This window comes from Alosa pseudoharengus, unplaced genomic scaffold, assembly GCF_046254945.1.
Source record: "Alosa pseudoharengus isolate Yale_2024_CS ecotype anadromous, Long Island Sound unplaced genomic scaffold, YU_APseudo_1.1 YU_APseudo_1.1_scf_9, whole genome shotgun sequence".
Classification (NCBI taxonomy): domain Eukaryota; kingdom Metazoa; phylum Chordata; class Actinopteri; order Clupeiformes; family Clupeidae; genus Alosa; species Alosa pseudoharengus.
This window is the reverse complement of record NW_027468881.1, coordinates 7,472,860-7,491,653: the sequence shown is the minus strand read 5'-3', so window position 1 is coordinate 7,491,653 and position 18,794 is coordinate 7,472,860. Positions and strand designations below refer to the sequence as shown.

The window sequence follows — 18,794 nt, the reverse complement described above, 5'->3', positions numbered from 1 at the left end:
AATAAAACAAACATTTAAAAATTATACAAGCTTTTACATATATACACTTTAGAAATTAAACAAGTTAAAATATACAATCTACTTTTATCTACAACAATCGACATCTTTTATATACAAAAACAAACAATTAAACATTTTAAAACTGTATAATGATTCAAAGAAATAAATTATTCTAAATTAACATTAAACATTTACAGAAATCTCTCTCCCTCACTCACTCACTCTAAAAGAGTAATTCCATTGTCAGTAGTTGTGGGTTGTGAGTTAAGTGTAAAGTGTGCTTTAAATTCTGTATTTTTGTACCTTGTACCATGACCTACCCAGCTACATACATGCACACATACTCACTCTCAAAGTATTTTTCAATAGCAGCAACCTTTGCCACCTGCCTTCTCTTTCTGTTGCCGCTTCATTGTTGCCTCCACCAGTTTCAGCAGCACTACCAGCCGGGGGTGTCTCCAAACTGCATTTAGGTATAAAAGAATATTATAAGATCATTATGAGGTCTAAAGCAAGATTTCAACATGTCATCTGTCAGAGAAGTTCTGTTTGTCCACTCAAATATACTTACAGATAGCCACCTCAGCTCTCTGTGGGGGTTGATCAGAGTTCTTTCCATCCATCCTTCAATTTGAGATGCATGGACAGCATGTAATTTCAAAAGAAAAGAAAAAAAAACATTAAACTATTTATCCTTTACTGTCTGACTAAATATTACTAAAGCCCAGTCTTGCCACTCTGCAGCTGTCTTGGTAACAACTCCCTGGTAGTTATTTTGGGCAACATTGACATTGTGTGATTGTTAAATGCTGATATATTACCAATGACAATCACCAAAAGCAAGACATATTTGTCAACACATACAGACCTGAAGCACAAAGGCTTGTGGACTTCCTTCACAAGAGCCTTGTGGGTGCTCCAGTTGGTTGGCCATGTTTTCAACAGCGCATGTTTCCTGCCCACTCCTGTTCTTTGCTGACATAATGGATGAGGCAAACCAAAAGCATCTAAAAATGACACATCACAAAACACAGGCCTAGATGAAAGCTGATTCCTATGATTTGGCTCATCTAAACAAAAAAGTATTACTTATTCTATTAAATCAATGTACAACTTACCATATGGCTAACGTTACAGCACTGAACGTTTTTGACTAACACTGACGTTAACGGTAATTAGGCCAACAAAGTCGGCTAAGAAATCATAACGTATGTTACCGCTAGCTTCGTCATCGTCAAGGGGGTTAGATTGAAACACCCATTCTTGTTATGCTACTTGTTAAACTTTGTCTGCAATAATAAGCCTACGTACATTCATAATGATTTACATGCAATAACAGGTAAAGGTAAAGTTACTTACCACAGGCAGTGTCCAAAACGAGACAGTTTTGCGCCGTCCTGCTGGTTTCAAACTTAACAGTTGCTCTGCTCGTGGCTCTTCCACATGTAATGGGCCGACAGTCACTTTACAGAATTGGGCCATGTACGTTTAGCGTCCGGCTGTCGCTAAATGTTTCATTTTTGTCACCAACAGCCGCGATACTGATCATTGTACGTTCCTGAAGTATCGGGCCACACACTGTATGAAATCCGTCTGCCGAGATTGATTCGAAAACTGGCAGTAGCCCATCAAACCCCAATCGGGCCAAATAAGACACTCCGTAATCAGCCCAACTACTGCGTGTCAGTGTCGGCCCATTCAAGGGGACAGTGCCTCAGCCGACTTGAAACTCCGCCGACAGTGGCAGCACTCAGCCAGGATCGGGCCGACTGTGTTTACTGTGCTTCAGCCGACTCGGACCTCAGCCGACACTGCCAGCACTCAGCCAGAATCGGGCCGACTATGCTTGCTATCTGGGCTGCTAGCACGCCCCGCATTGGGCCGCTGGTGGTTGTGGTTCCCCAGGGTGAGTAGGGCTCTTGCGGTGTGTGCACCCCACTAATTGTTGGACTGAATGTGGGAACGCCCGCGCCGAGGATGGCAATGGCCTGTTGGGGGAGCTGTGCAACGCCAGCGTGCTGGACTGTGCTTGAGATTCCCACAATGTTTCGTACTGGGGATTCTGGGAGAACTGAATGATCATCTCAATACCAATGTTTCCCAAAAGGCTTGTCCCAAGGAGAACAGTATTACCTTAAACACACATGAGGAAACTGAACAGTCCAATCAGTAGACTAGGATAAGTTAGCCAACTATGCTACTTTGTTTACAATATTTCCAGGCTTCAACCAGACAGCTGAGTGTGCTGTCATAAATATCAGACATTCAGTATTCTCTCTTTTTCCCCCTCCAAAAAAAAGAAAAATTGAGGTTCGTATCAAACCGTGGGTCAAACATCGTGATACGAATCGAATTGTTAGGTTGGTGTATCGTTACAGCCCTACTGTATATCGCTACAGCCCTATCCTCCAAAAATCTGTCTAAATTGTACCAAAAAACTCAGCTTAATGAGAGTAAAATGTGACCAATCCAGTAACCCCTAAAAACATACTAACATTGTCCATTTTGGCCAAGCAGCTCTTATAATATGATCATTATATGACCTAATTAGCTCAATTACACAAATTGCCCAACATATGCAAATTAGCATCCGGCAGTTTCTGCATGCTGGGAACCCATACTATATATTTCCATCATAAAACTTTGGTGTACTCAACATTTCCGGGTCCACAATGGGGCTCTATGGGCTGTCCACCGGACTATTACTATTCCTATTCCTATTCTCCTGTGAAATTGGAATGCCCACATGTCCTGTGTTTTCATAAATATCCTTGCAGTGGGGGACAATGCCATGTGGAAGTGTTTAAGTGGAAATAGTTCTGTGCATGAGGAGGCAAGCAAACAGTGGACTATTCAAGCCTCCTACTGCCCGACTTACTGTAGTAAAGAATAAAACTAGATCTACTGCATAGCGGTACATAATATGACCGCCACATGATGACGCCGTGTACTATCCAAAGAAAATAAAGCACTCTTCTTATCTTCTCTCCACCCTCTACTCCTGCAACTAATTCTTGCTTAGATATACATAAACATATTACAAAACTTTCAAATTTAGTCGGACAAAATATACGTGTTCTAAAGCCACACTCATCCTCATTTATTCTACAAGGTTACAAACTTGTGCTCTTCCTCACTAAGACAAGTCTGCAGGGAACCTAAAATTCCTTGCAGTGCGTATGTCACTGTAGATATTTAAAGACCTTACATACAGCGCAAAACATACATTTTAAGTAGTATGTTTATAATGATCAGGCATTAAAGGTCGGGCCCCAAATATCCCTTTCTGATGTGCTACAGTAAGGGCCTTTAAGGGTCTCGACCTGGAGTCAGTGCTTACTTTGTAGAGGTTACAGTCAGTGCTTACGGTGGCCGGTAGACCTGTTAATTAATCTTGACCAAAAATTGAAGAACAAAACAAAAAGCAAATAATAATAATAATAATAATAATAAAAAATAACAAAAGACCTAAATGATCGTGCTGCGCTAGTGCTGCAGTGGTCATGATCATATCATGTGGGTACTCTTGTTGGGTGATGCAATTTTTCAAAAACATGTGTTCAGTTTTGGTGAGCAGGATTCATGTTGCATGTGATAATTCCATCCTGCTTTTACTTCAAACACACACACACACACACACAAATATCTACAAGCAATCTTGACTCCGTTACATCCTACCATAACAAAGCCAAACTTCAACCAACACTTTGTTCCCATAAAACCGCATTTCATCCGTCCTTGGTCTATTTTAGCCATCAGGGAGTGAAAGTGCTGTGACAAGTTTCCCATGACCGGTTGTGACACTGCAGCCACGCAGGCGAGCCGAGCGAGCGAGCGGGAGGCCCGTAAAAGACGTCCGAGGCTTCTGTGTGCTCAGCTCCCAGGCGCACGCACTCAGCCATGGCAAGAGATTAAATGACAGGGAAAGGAAGTTATGTGCGGGGGGTTGAGGTGGGACAGGAGGGGGTCCAACAATCACCAGAGACTGCTCTCTTCCTCCCTGGCATTGTGTGCTGCAATCTCGGACTGCCACGGATGGAGGCTCCACTGCCCCCCAGAAGCAGGTCCAGGTGCGCGGCTGGAGTCAAATATTAGTCCGGTGAACTAATTGAGTCAGGGGCTTGACTGACATGCCTTGAGTTATACGATTGGAGGAAGTATACATCGCTGTAACCCTTTTCACAGGGTGTTTACCATCACAATGGGACAATCATAAAAGACCGTTTGTGGAGGCTCATGGCAGACTTCCCTCCCTATCCATTGGATCTGACTCATGGTAGCTTGACTCTCAATGCAGTCAGACATGGGTCTGGTCTGGACTGGACGGATACCAGCCGGACGTCTCTGAGGTGCAGAAGTGGCTCAATGCTCTTAAGTGATTGCATGAGGTCAGTCACGCTCCACTTCTCTGAATTAACAAAACATACAGCAGCAGCTCTCTTCCTCTTTTAGAGTTCCCAGGTGGTTAACGGTTAACAGTGACGCCCGTGCTGTATATACTCTCCTCTACTCCTCCACAACACCCTATGTCACACACAGACACACACACACACACACACACAAACACACACACACACACATCCCATGTGCGTGCACACACACACACACACACACACACACACACACACACACACACACGCGCGCGCGCATGCACGCACGCGCGCACACACGCACACACACACACACAGACACTTAAGAATTGAAATGGATGTAATCCATCAAGTTGATGGATTCTAACGCTAATGTTGCCCTTTTCCTTTGTCAGTTGATTCAGTTAGGCTCTACACTACACATATTCTAAGTTGCAGCCTTAAATTCAGATGGTACCTGATTCTGGAAAAAAGGTCTATTTCCCAAAACGTGTAGATCTATATAGATATATAGATAGATAGTAAGATAGCTAGATAGACAAATACATAAATAGAATACTACTGTACACTATAATTTTGAACTTTTCTCAGTTTCTCTCATGGTGGTTGTTTCACAGTGGTCACGGAAACACATGACTAATATTATGTAACACATTACTGAATGCTTATGATCAATATCCATATTTATTGCAGAGTGTAAAAAATAACCAATGGTTCTACAACAAATGACCACCTACTTAATTATGCTGATACGTTTGGAGAAGACTAAACCACCACGCAGATGCAACTATAATCACAGTAGCTTCAAAAACTGCCTTTAAAACATAACACAGATGAGTAGTCAGTAGAGGTCCTGACTCACCTGGTGCCCAAGACAAACATTGTGACATACCTTTGTTGAAATTGTACTTGATTGTACTTGTACTTGTAATTGTACTCAACTCATCATGCTCTTTGTAATTAGAATGATTTGAAATAGCCAAGAAGACTGAGAAGAACCCTGTTCTTGAAAAACTATGTTGGTCATGCCAAGAATGACGCTAGTGTGTGGTAGTGAGTCGTTCCACTCATAAGTTGCATAAATAAAGATCTATATAGATTTATATTGGTTAAAACATTTTAAAGGTCATATTATAATATAGTCATGCTGAAATTATTCTACTAAAGGTCACAGATAGATAGAAGAAAATAGAGTGACTGTTTGTATTCGATATTCCTGTACAGCCTTAAGTTTGTATGAGAATGTGTTCATTGCCATTTCAATGTGTACACCATGTTTAACTTGCTCACGTCATTCATTTGCTTTGGGTCTGACAAAACCCATTTTCAGAATAAAAATTCCAAAAAAATGCTCAGCATAAGTTTAGGACCTCCATTGCTGATGAGAGATGGTTAGATGTTGTTTATTTTCCTCCTCTGGACTCACATATTCATGGAGATGAATTGAGATCTAAATGACCCATCTCCCCTCGTGTTTGATCTTGTGGTCTTGACTGCGGACTGAGAACGGAATTGGAATAGTTTCCACTGACCTCTAGGGGACGAAGGTGGAAACGTGAGCTGAATTCACAATTACTTTCCATTAATCGCTCTGTCGGTGTAGACATGTGGTAGTGCCCAGTCCACCACTTATTCTGAAAACAATATGAGAGGTCACTACTTGACCTTTAGGTAAAACCTGCACAGAAGTAATGTTTTTGTTATCATTTTTGTATTATTATCAAACAAAGCATTGCACATTACAATAATACCAACACTCTCCTACCCCTACCTCAGACGTAAATCACATGGATTCATAAATCATGGGGAGAAGTTGTATATGAAGACATAAATGATGATAAAATGATAATTTTAAAAAGAAAAAAAAATGATCAGCCAAATCGTATGCATCTTAATCTGTTACCTATATTCAGCTGTCAAGAACAAGACATAAATAACATATCAAATGGTGAAAATTTGACAATTTGACAATTCCATGAAAAATGTGTTCATTTTGAATTTGATGCTTGTTTCAAAAAAAGTAGGCCAGTGATTCTTGAGATTTGGGACAAAACATATCCGCCAGATAAAACAAGGTTTTGGGGTAAAAATATGAACAATATTAATTAAAAAAACTACTCAAAATCTCAATCAGTAAAAGGGGAGCACAACAAAGCATTATTTCATCTTGCCCCATAAATTGTTTTTAGAATGTGGTGCCTGGGAAACCACATGTCTGGAAGCAGATCTAATCACTTTAACATAACTTAAAAATATGTAAAAGTAAGGTAATTTCAGTGTTGACACACTATGGTTGTGCTAGGTGTTAAAAGATGGATATTAAATACACAAACGATGAAGAATACCAGAGCTAAAAAAGGTATCATGACATGAGGAGAACGAGGATGTGCTAAAGTGGTCCTCTGAGTTTTAGCTGCACAGTTATTCCTGATTTGTTTGGTTTTTTTCACTTTTGATACTGATGAAATCAGCATTTTGTCAACTCCATCAGATGTCAACAGCATCAGAATTTGTGTCAACACCATTAGAATTTGTGTCAACACCATCAGAATTTGTATAAATCTGCTTTCACTTTGACATTAAAGAGGATTTTTTTTATAAATGATTGTAAAAAGGGACTAATTAAATTATCAAGATTCCATTTATAAAAACAGTAAAAGGGGAAATATGGGGTGAATACTTTTTCTAGGCACTGTATATCAGCCAAGGTGATGGATTTCATTAAAGAGGAACATGAGTCGCCTTTTACCTATTCTTGGTATTTGTGAGGGTTCAGTAGTCATTTTGAATGTAAAATGTTGAATGTAACACCTTGTCAACTCCGTCAGATGGACTTTACATTGTTGTTTTTTTAAGAAAGAATAGATGATCTGTTCCTTCAATGATATTTGTGCCTTAAACCAATACATTTCCAAAAGTTCATGTGTAATTTTTATGCTTCTAAATATCACCTTTCATTATGAAGGGTAAAAACATAACCTTGAGAGTTCAAGAGTGCAGCACGCACATCCAAGTAGTTGAGTACTGGGTGCTGGACAGGAAGGCACAAGCAAGTAGAAGAACGTTAGTAGAACGGAGTTAGGTACATAGATGATATTTTCTTTCATTTGGACAGGTTCTGAGGCCCAATTGAAACAATTTCATGAGTTACACCAACAGCCGGCACTTGAAATTCACAATGGAATATGACAAGCACAGGATGAACTTTTTAGACATCCTTGTGTACAGAGACTCTAACAGACTGGGTTCTCACTTGTACCGCAAAAGCACTGACAGGAATTCTATTCTTCATGGACAATCGTTTCACCCTATTCCACTCAAGAGGAGTCTACCCTTATCTCAGTTTAGTCGCGTTCGCCGGATCTGTAGTTCAGACAGTGATTTCCAAGCCCAGGCAGCGGATCTAGAAAAACATTTTCAACAGAGACAATACAAACATGAATGGCTTACACAAGCACGTAGTCGCTTTGAAAATGTGTCGCAAACTGATTGTCTCAGTCACACCAGATCCAACATCTGAGTCCAGAGTTAATTGCATTGTCCAATACTCACCTCTAGGTAGAGATTTCGAATCCATCATTAAGAAACATTGGCATATTATTGACTCTGAGATCAACAGATCAATATGCTGACCTGCCTGTTATATCTCATAGCCTAAATACTGTATCAGAGATGCACTCAAAAAGTCACAACTGAACTTGTCAAGCGGTACAAAGTGGAATCGAGTCTCTGACATGTCAAAGCATGCCCAGATTGAGCAATGTTGTAGGGCAACCACATAACTAGTTCCGATTGGATGATTAGAGTTCTGTGATCACCTGCAACACCAAGAATGTCATCTATTTGCTTAAGTGCCCGTGCGGCTTGGCCTATGTTGGTAAAATGACTAGACCACTGAAAACAAGAATCTCACCGATCAAATAAAAGAACACCGATCAAATATTCGCAACCATGACACCAAAAGCATGACACCTTTCCTTGAATTTCCATGACACCAAAAGCATGACACCTTTCCTTGAATCAATAAAGTATCTATCTATCTATCTATCTATCTATCTATCTACTGTAAAAGCCCAGTAGCGGTGCACTTCACACAAGCCTCTCACAATGTATCCACTCTCAGATATTGCGGCATTGAACTGGTTAAACAGCCCTTCCGTGGAGGAAATGTTAATTGTCTGTTACTTAAGGGAGAAGCATACTGGATTTACACCCTGGACACTTTAGCTCCAAAGGGTTGAATGAAGACTTTGATCTGAGGCCATTGTTGTAAACTTTTGTAAATAATTGTGTAAATAATATGTAAATATTGTAGATACGGTGGTAATGTTTTGCTGACTTCATATGATGTGTTATGTCATGTTCCAAGTGTACCTGTCCACTGCTGTGGGATTGATTCTCACATAATTGTCCAGAACTGTTGTAACACACCCTAGTGGTATCCTTTACTATCTCTCTATTGTTTTTTTCTTTTATGTCTTGTTTTTCATCTATTATCACTACATTCTACAGTGGTTGAGGCGCCTTTTTAAACATTTCAAACATTTCAAATTAGGCCTAAGGCATTGCAGGCTTGTCCTTTCCTACCTGAACTAAATATTTTTGTAAATATTTTTGTAGATGTTTGAATATGCATACATTTTGATATTTACATTTATATCTGTCTTTATATCTGTCCTTTCATGATGGAATTGCACTTTAACGTGATTGATCACATGACCTATCATGGATGTATATATGGAGGTGTGTCTCCCCACTTGTTTCATGTCTGATGAAGGCCTGGAGCCCGAAACGTCACATATAGCCTACAAATAAAAAAACGCTAAGGAGCAGATTCTGGTGTGCGGAGTCAACATTCTTCTAAAAACATAACCTTAAAATCTATACAACCAAAACTGTATGCATTAAACACTGACTTGTCTGAAAATGTGATATAATTAATTGTGTGTGCATAATTAAGGGAACCAAGAGACTGATAAGTCAAACTATTAAGTTTTTCCAAAAATATTTGTATAGACATTTCGATGTGCCTGATGGTGTTAATAGTTTTGTGTTAATAGTTTTTTAAAAAACTTAAAAATATATATTTTTAGAAAATTGAAACCTGTTTTGTCCCTAATATCAAAATCACTGGGGCAACAAAATACTTGAAAAACTTTTGTAATGATAAAGACAACAAAAGGAGGGGTATTTCACAATTAACACAACTAAACCAGGCCCACCCAAGCATTGTGTCTTGTCCACCCAAACAAAGTGAAGCCGTTGTCCATCTGCGCAGTGTGCAGTCTCAAACTCAAGCTTAGATGTAGAGCTTATACAGTGCTGTACTATGGGGGCATGATTTTAATGCTCCCAAAGTGTAGCACTGTAGCTGCCTGGCTACTCTAGCTGTTGGCAAGGATGGGCAAAAATACATCAAAATGTATTTTAAAATAAAATATCAAATACCCTAATTTTAATTGTAATAAAAATGCATAGCCACACCATGTATCAAAATAAAATACTGTATTTTTGTATTTTGAAAGTACTTTAATCTATTCCTCCATCAGTACACTGACAGTGGACAGTGTTCGAAAGCAACAGCTTTTCTCTGCCTACGAGACATGCCATAACCTGCAAACAGTCAACAGATCAATATGCTGACCTGCCTGTTATATCTCATAGCCTAAATACTGTATCAGAGATGCACTCAAAAAGTCACAACTGAACTTGTCAAGCGGTACAAAGTGGAATCGAGTCTCTGACATGTCAAAGCATGCCCAGATTGAGCAATGTTGTAGAGCAACCACATAACTAGTTCCGATTGGATGATTAGAGTTCTTAAGAAACTGATCATTAAAGTTCTCAAGAAACTTGAGGTTGGTGTGTGTGTGTGAGGAACCTACATGTTACTCATCTTCAGAGGCGGACAGAGTACACAGCTTCATTACTTGAGTAAAAGTACAGATACCCTTTGCTAAATTTTACTCAAGTACAAGTAAAAGTACAACAGTCAGATGTCTACTTAAGTAAAAGTACTGAAGTACTTGTTTTTAAAAGTACTTGAGTATCAAGAGTACAAGAGTAGCCTACATTTTCTAAATATTGCATTACTACTGCCACAGTGCTTACATTTATGTACAGAAACGTCCTACATGGAGTTATGAAAAATTTTAATGTTAATAACTTGGAGAATGTAAAATGAATTGGAAGTAAAATCAAGTCATTTTCATCTTTTTACCATGTTGCCAGGGATGGGCAGTATTTCTAATACATGTATTTAAAATACGTATTTCAAATACAAAATACTATTTTGTAATTGAAACACTTGAAGCGAAAACTATCACTTGTTCAGAAAATTGAAATAGTCTGGCGAGGTGGGGCCACAGGTTGGCACATTCCCGGGATGGACCTGCTGCGTCTTTATCCATTGTTTCGTCCATGGTTTCATCTCTTATCTAAATCTGACCATGGAGTTGACTTTGGCGGAAAGCTGAAGGGTGATTGCTGATAGGCTGTCCCAATCAGTGGCGCCTGCACAATCCAATCAGTTTGAGAGGGAAGCAACAAATTGAGGGTTTCCGAGATTTTTCTTTTTTCCTTTTTTTTTTTAGAAGTAGTAACAGGTACTTACGGTTATGGATAGAAATGTAGTGGAGTAAAGAGTACAATATTTGCCTCTCAAATGTACTTGAGTAAAGTCATGAGTACTCCCCAAAAATGATACTTGAGTAAAGTACAGATCCCTCAAAATTGTACTCAAGTACTGTACTCAAGTAAATGTACTCCGTTACTGTGCGGCTCTGCTCATCTTGCACTGGATCATCTTCCTAAATCTCAATATTCTGCTCACAACAACACTGGGCAAATTACTAAGTGAGCACCAGTCAGAAGCTGCATTCATTATTTTGCACTTTTATGATGTCATCACATCACCAAAAGTAGGTTATTGGTTTTACCAAAAATATTTGGCAGTATTTTTAAGCTACAAAAATACACACCTATAAAGTATTTTGATACAAAATACGAAGCCATTTTCTTCAACAAAATAAAATACAAATGACAACATACTATTTTGTATTTGAAATACATATTTTAAATACATGTATCAAAAATACTGCCTATCCCTGGCTGTTGGCTACAGCAACTCAAGCTAGGTAGTACCAATTTGTACCCAAAATCGGTATACCTAATCGGTACAACCCAAATGTAGTAGAGCTGGCCCTGGTAACCAGGGTAACTGCCACCATGATTGAGTATAAAAGGAGCATCACAGAGAGGCAGAGTTTCTCAGAAGTAAAAATGTGGAGGTCACATCACTCTGTGTAAATCTGTGTGAGCAAATGATGAAACAATAAGAATAATGCTTCTTAACATGAAATTGCAAAGAATTTGAGGATTTCATCTTCTACAGGCCAATAATATTGGATGTCAGTGGTCTTTTGGACCTCAGACCTGTTTCTGTAAAGAAAATCGTTGTATGGGCTCAGGAAAACTTCCTACAGTATAACCATTGTCTATGAATAGCCTACAGTTTGATATTCAATTCACAAAATATGCTAGTAAACCATGCAAAAGAAGAAATTGTATTTGGATATGATACAGAAATGATCTGGACCTGAGGTAAAGTGGAAAACGGTCCTGTGGTCGTTAGACCACTCAAAATGTGTCATTCTTTTTGGAAATCATGGATTTCAGATTCAGAGAAGGGGGACTATCATATCCAACTTGTTGCTCAGTTCAATATCCAGCATTGTATGGAGATGCATTAGTGCCAATGCCATGGGCATCTTGCACATCTGGCAAGGCACAATCAACTCTGAATGATGTACACAGGTTTTGAGCAACACATCCAGACAATGTCTTTTTCAGGGAAGACCTTGAATATTTCAGGAAAATGATGCCAAAATTAATTCTGCACATGTTAACAGTATGACTCCAAGAAGAGTGCAGGTGCTAAAATGGCCTGTCTGCAGTCCAGATCTGTCATATTGGGGTGCATCATATAGGCTATATATATTTATTTATTTTTATCTATTTCATCAAAAATCATCAAACATCATCTATCTATCTATCTATCAATCTATCTATCTGTATCTGTGGATTTCTTGTGTTGTAGCCTGTTTTACATAATTTGATTAATCTACCTCTTGCATAATTAATCTCGGCCTAGGCTACTGTACCTCTTCTGCAGTTATTCTCTTACAATGTTGTTAACATTTTGACCAAACAGGGTTTTGCATTAGAGCTATGGATACAGTGTGTTGCCTGACAGTAGGTGGGTTTACATGGATTGTCATTCCAATTACTGTAAACTATTCCGATTGAGCCGTTATTCCGATTCTAATAAAAGTGAGAATAAACGTGTCCATGTAAACCTGCCTAATGGCAAAATGGGTTGCTGTTGTCTGAGGTTTTATTTTGAGAAAAAAAAAGAAAAGAAATGGTATAGACCAACAAGGCATTATCTGAAAGGCATTATCTACATTTTTTGTAGCCTAAACAATATAAAAAGAGTAGGGCTAAGAGTTATATTTAATAAATGTAAAATGCCAAGTAAAACTGAGAAACATGCTATAGGCTTTTATCTAGCATTTAGTTACATAACGGCTTATTGTAAATCAAGAAGCATTCTGTCAACAACAGCAACACCAAAAGAAAACGGACTAACCCATAGGCCTAACAGACATTATTATGCAGTCTTTTATCTAATTGAAACAGGTATCCACAGCTGCCACTATCACCATCACAGTCGCGGTCGTGACGTAGGGAAATATCTATGAGCCATTTGTTTACTTGGACTAGGCCTACAAGCCAAAAGAAACAATAACCACTGTGCCTTTAAAAGATTTTGATAAGACGACTCAGGAAGCCCTCCTCTTTGTGTGACGACATGCGATTCCCAGCATGCAATAAGCCGCTTCAATACTATGCTATGGCGGGTATTTCTACAATAACTCTACTCTAAATATTATTTTAAAAACTCTGTAGAACCGTCTTTTACTTCCATGACATTTGGACCTGTACATTTAGGCGGATACCCTCAGGTTCATTCATGGAGACTCTTAATGTAACAGAACAGTGTAATAACGAGTCAAAGGTAACAGTTGCTGTCATGCTGTCTCGCAGCAGCAGCAGCAAGCCGTCCAGACGTTGAAACTTTGTAGAGTCGGCTATTGAAAAACGTGGTCAAATGTGAATAGTTTTCTACTGTTTTGGAAGGAATGTCGGTCTATCGCGCTTGACCAACATTTAAAAGGGAGACCAACTCACGGTTTAATCTGAAAATCAACCTGTAATTCATTTCGCTTTATCTTTTCCTTCTCGCCGGTGAACTTGGAGAAGAGATAAGAGATGGCGAATCCACTCGTTCAAACAATCTTAGTAGTGCTCCTCTTATCGGCTAGCATTTTTTTCCAAGGAACAAGTGCCTCATCCAAGCTAAATATCCCCAAAGTTTTACTTCCACTTGCTAGAAGCACCAGAATCAACTATACACTGGAAGCGACTGAAGGATGTTACCGATGGTAAGTGCTTATGTCTACTCTGTCTTTAGATGGGGAAGTCATTGGGAAAGTCTGGCACAGTATCTACATGCCTCACACATATGTGTCGGGTGACTGTCGTGTAAGGACACTGAATGTGACCCAACGTGGTCTCCACGCCAGACGTTGCATGTAGGCTAGCCTAGCCTACTGCCAAAAATAACTCGAAGTCCACATGGTCTTTCCTCAATGGCATTCTTTTTTCCTCGCTGTCAAAATCAGATTATTCAAATCAGGCGAGTGAAATTTGCCCTTTGGCACCCGCAGTCTTTCACCACGCCTGCTTTGATTTCCTGTTGAGCGCGAGTGCTCATCTGATATCCCACAAGGGGCATATTCCAGTGTTTACAGATCCATGCTGTCCTTTTATAAACATTGTTAGTTACATAGTTAGTTACTTTGTGCTAACAGCACTGCATCTTCTGTATGTCTACTTTAAAACCAAAGGTGCCATCACACGTAGGTGTAGTCACATGGTTAAGGCTGCATCCTGTGTGCAGTAGAAGATAGTGTGCCCACATAACTGGGTCTACGTCTGGCCCGCAAACTGCAGGCATTTTTCTTTTTCAGAAAAACTTCACCCTTATTTTCTACTATTAATGAATAATTAAACTATTTTTAACTATCCATGTCTTGAAAAGTCATTATAGAGAAGCATTGATGGCAAAGTGTGGACAAGAAAACCATTGATTATGTTCCTGAAATTTGTTTTGTTCTGATTGTATCTAGTGATGGGTCTTTCCGTATCAAATTAGATGGTTGTTGCTTTGTTTAAATATTTTATTAATGTGCCAATATTTGAGCTCTCCACATATACCATTTAAGTATTAAACATGGGAAGTTTGTGTTTTTTTCTGTCATTTTCAGAGGATTAAAATGGTATATGGGGTAGGCTAGTGAGTAGGAATATGAAAATCTATGCGGTAGTAACTAAGTGTATGGACATTTAGTGTACAAAGGGCAAAGGTTGTAGCCTGGTCACACCCACCTAGATCTCCTTTCAGGGAGGTACTAGTCTGGAACGCCATACTAACATTCAGTAACGTTTCCATCGGTTGGCAGATTACCTGCTCAATCAGAGACGAGAGGGGATGATTCTATAGACAAAATCAAAAGTGACTGGTAAAACACCTGCAAACATAAAAAAATTACAGTCGGAAGAATGTGTACATTTATTTACAGCAAAGATAGGCCCATGTATGTATTGTATTTGCAGACAAAATGCTGATTGATGCCATGTGGATACAAAACATAGTTTACAAGACGCCAGTATCACCAGTTTTGCATTTTGTTCCAAATCTAGGGCCTCATATAAAACTAATGGGGATGCAGTACAAACCTTTAATGGTCCAGTCATACTGTGGACATGTTTGTCTTCCGTCCTGGAAAGTTTGGGCAGGCTTGGAATGAAGCTTTTTGAGATATTAATGCCTGAATATGGCCTCCATTTTTGAGAGTGTAAAATTGATGAATAGTTAAGGGTGAAAAAATTAAAAAAAACTTTGGAGTGGTACAAAACCAAACAAGTTTTTTGACCTAAATATTATGTAGACAAACTTTGAGCTAAATCTCAGATGGTGCAGCAACCATTTTCCTGAATTCTGTCTGATTTGACATGGAATGACCCATGATGCAACATTGTACATGTCAGGGCAAGTGTTTATACTTAGAATCTCACTAATACCATGGAGAATTTCAGATAGCGTCACAACCTATTTTAAAGTGTTACACCAAGGTTATATGCTTTGACTTGTTTCCTGTCTTGCAGGTCGTCAAACAGGCCTGAGGTTGCCAGCATTGAAGCACTAGATGCTGATGAACGACATTGTTCCCAGAAGGCCGTTCTGCAGGCACGCTCTACCCAGCCCGCCAGACTGACCAGTATTATTTTAGCTGAGGACATCTGTGAGTTTGTGTGTGTGTGTGTGTGTGTGTGTGTGTGTGTGTGTGTGTGTGTGTGTGTGTGTGTGTGTGTGTGTGTGTGTGTGTGTGTGTGTGTGTGTGTGTGTGTGTGTGTGTGTGTGTGTGTGTGTGTGTGTGTGTGTGTGTGTGTGTGGTGCAGAATTCATATCCCTTTTTTGCATGTCATGACTCATGCTTGTATGTTTTTTAGTTGTTGTATAGAGGCTGACCTTCAGTTCTAAACTGAATATCTGAGTTAAACAGAGTGGCCATCCCAATACTCACATCTATCCCATAAATCAATGGCTTTCTTAGAAAGAGTGTGCAATGGAGAAAAAGACGTCTTGGTTGATTGTCCATGGATCCATAAGTAAAATAAATACAGAAAATGCCTGCAAATGCCTATCAGCATGTAATAAAATTCCATTAGTAATAGTTTAATGTCTGTACTGTATAATCAATGATGCAAAGTAATGCCAGACCTATCTACAGACATACTGTTAATGGTCAACTGTTGTAATGGTGTGATATTGGTTTTGTACACATTTTATGACTGCTTGTTTTATGGCTGCATGTTCTCTTCTCTTAGTGACTGGTCAGGTCCTGCGCTGCGATGCTATAGTGGACGTCATCAACGAGATTCAGATTGTGTCCACCACACGAGAACTGCACCTGGAAGACTCGCCCTTGGCACTGAAGATCCATGCTATTGACTCCGAGGGTAGGTTCCCCTTACCTTTCTCTGTGTTGTTCCTTTTTGATCTAACACTATACTTATATTGGAACCACACGCACCGCCATGATTTGTTGGTGCGATGGCCATTCTCACAATCGGTTGGCCTGGGTTTTATACCCGACTCCGCCATTGTGAGTCTGTGTCGAAACTGAGAAACAGGACCGTATATTTTCATTTGTCAGATTTTATGTGACTAAAGACCTTAGTTGACCTTAGAGACAAATGTAGTACCCCTAGGGAAGGTTTTTTGCCTCATCTTCCCCAGGGCTGGTCAAACAGGTAAATCTTTTCTTGGTCTGTGTTTTGGAAGTAACCTTGTACTGAACCCTGATTCATTCTGAAAACAGTCATCTTGAGGCTTGGTTCAGTGTGTATTCTTTGTCTGCTTTTTTCTCTTCTTTTGAACCTGTCTGTACAGCGGAGCATTGACTTAATCCTGTGATGACTGACTTCTCTCATGATTGCTCTCCAAGTTCAACTTGAAGAGTTTTTATACCTTGCACTCAAAGCTTAGAACTTGGACAGCTTAATCAGATGGTCCCAAAAATGCTGCTTTTATTGTGAAAATATCTTGATTCAATTGTATTGTTCTACCCCAATAGCAGACTATAGTGACATTGCAGACTATAGTGGCATTGCGCCCCATACATCATAGTGGCTGTTGAGACTCCGGTTAGTCTGACATTTGTTTGGCTTGTGTCGTTTAACGTTACACAAATTCTTCGTTTGATCTTTGTCTAAGTTGACAGTGATATTTTATTTACTACTGGGTGTGGCTTGCTTAAACACGCTTTTCACCACCTCTTCATGCTGTACCAACACCTTTCAGCTGTGTCAACAATGGGAACTAATAAGCTATTGTACCAACAAAATCAACTACGGTGCTTGAATAGGACTTATTTTCACTGACTAATGTTTAACGCTTGTAGTAGGTTTCTTCATGTCTGCCCCTGAACCACTATGTCTGACTCATGTGTCCGCAGGCAACACTTTCAGTACTCTGGCCGGCCTGGTGTTTGACTGGACCATTGTGAAAGATGCGGCGACGGCCGCCTTTTCTGATATCCACTCCTCATTGCGGTATGATTGATTGATGGCATCTGAAATGACAAAATATCCATAAATCAGTGCCATTAAGGCAAGAGGATAATGGTGGAGAACTGTGGAGATGGACATATAGACAGACATGAGAAGATTTTGTATCTTTGCCTTAAATATTTATGTACAGTATGAGCCATAAGGCAATGAACTAATTAACTTGACTCTTTCTGAAGGTCAACACAGTTCCTGTTTTTCTCAGTGCTGTTATGCTGCCATTGTTTGTGTTTGATTTGAACAATCCAATCTTTTCATAGCCATAAGCCTTTCAATCACAGTATTCTCTATCTTGGGGTGGGTTGGTTGTAATTGGCTCTGTTTGTGTGGTGATGCATATAACCATTTTCATTTGTCTTCAGAGTTCTCAAATTTTCTGAATCAACATATACTCCTCTGAGCTACATCTCCGAGATGGAACGGGTTGGCAGACAGGGAGATATGATCTTGGTGTCTGGCATTAAAACTGGACACGCAAAGCTGAAAGCCAAGATACAAGAACCTCTCTACAAGGTCAGTTGTAGTTGTACGATTTTGACTTCAGTGGCATGCTCCCTCTGACCTCAGCATCATTTGTCTCTCCAACGAGAAATATTTCTAGGAATTTGTCTAGGACAAACAATTGTGTGGTGACATCATGTTATTACACGTTTTTGCATTTCCTAGGCCCTCTCTACCCCACCCCACCCCATTTCTCCCTTCCCCACCCCACATTCCTCCCCCTATTTCATTTGAAGTCAGAGTAATTGAGCTCAGCTGAATTTATTTCCTGCACAATGGCAGCCTGTGGCTCCGCGCGCGCGGTCCCTTGAGACGTAGGGAGGGCTATAAATAGCATGTGTAGCTTGCGTAAGGGCGACAGCGTCGGCTCCTCAGTCAACTCCAGTGCTACTGATGCTGATTCTGATGGCGGTACCGGTGGCTGATGGGGGAGATGGAGGAGGGAGCCGTCTCCACAGGAGGAGATGTGATCTGACTGGCATGACATCAGCAATATGAAACCGACTTAATCCAATAGACCAAGCATGAAATAATACGGTTGCCTTTTTTAAATGCTTGAAGCTGGATATCATTGACGTGTGTGTGTGTGTGTGTTTGTGTGTGTCTAAAAGTTCGTCAAATATAAGATATATGTTTCCAAGGAACATATTATTTGTTATGATTTAT

General features: G+C 39.7%; 1 protein-coding gene and 1 long non-coding RNA gene across 2 annotated transcripts in view; one reads left to right on the top strand and one right to left on the bottom strand.

Moving 5' to 3' along the window:
- Positions 1–311: 311 nt before the first annotated feature.
- LOC143115137 (uncharacterized) lies at positions 312–1,059 on the bottom strand. Its single transcript, XR_012985056.1, has 3 exons — positions 869–1,059; positions 572–624; positions 312–463 (listed from the first exon to the last, which is right to left on the bottom strand). It is a non-coding gene; the product is annotated as an uncharacterized LOC143115137 (long non-coding RNA).
- A 12,211-nt stretch (positions 1,060–13,270) lies between these two features.
- Positions 13,271–18,794, top strand: part of nup210 (nucleoporin 210) — a 37,875-nt gene continuing 32,351 nt past the window's right edge. The window contains exons 1-5 of the mRNA XM_076275614.1: positions 13,271–13,876; positions 15,663–15,799; positions 16,386–16,517; positions 17,516–17,612; positions 17,990–18,140. Coding sequence (XP_076131729.1) covers positions 13,704–13,876; positions 15,663–15,799; positions 16,386–16,517; positions 17,516–17,612; positions 17,990–18,140 — 690 coding nt within the window. The 5' untranslated portion in view covers positions 13,271–13,703. The remainder of the gene's footprint in view (positions 13,877–15,662; positions 15,800–16,385; positions 16,518–17,515; positions 17,613–17,989; positions 18,141–18,794) is intronic.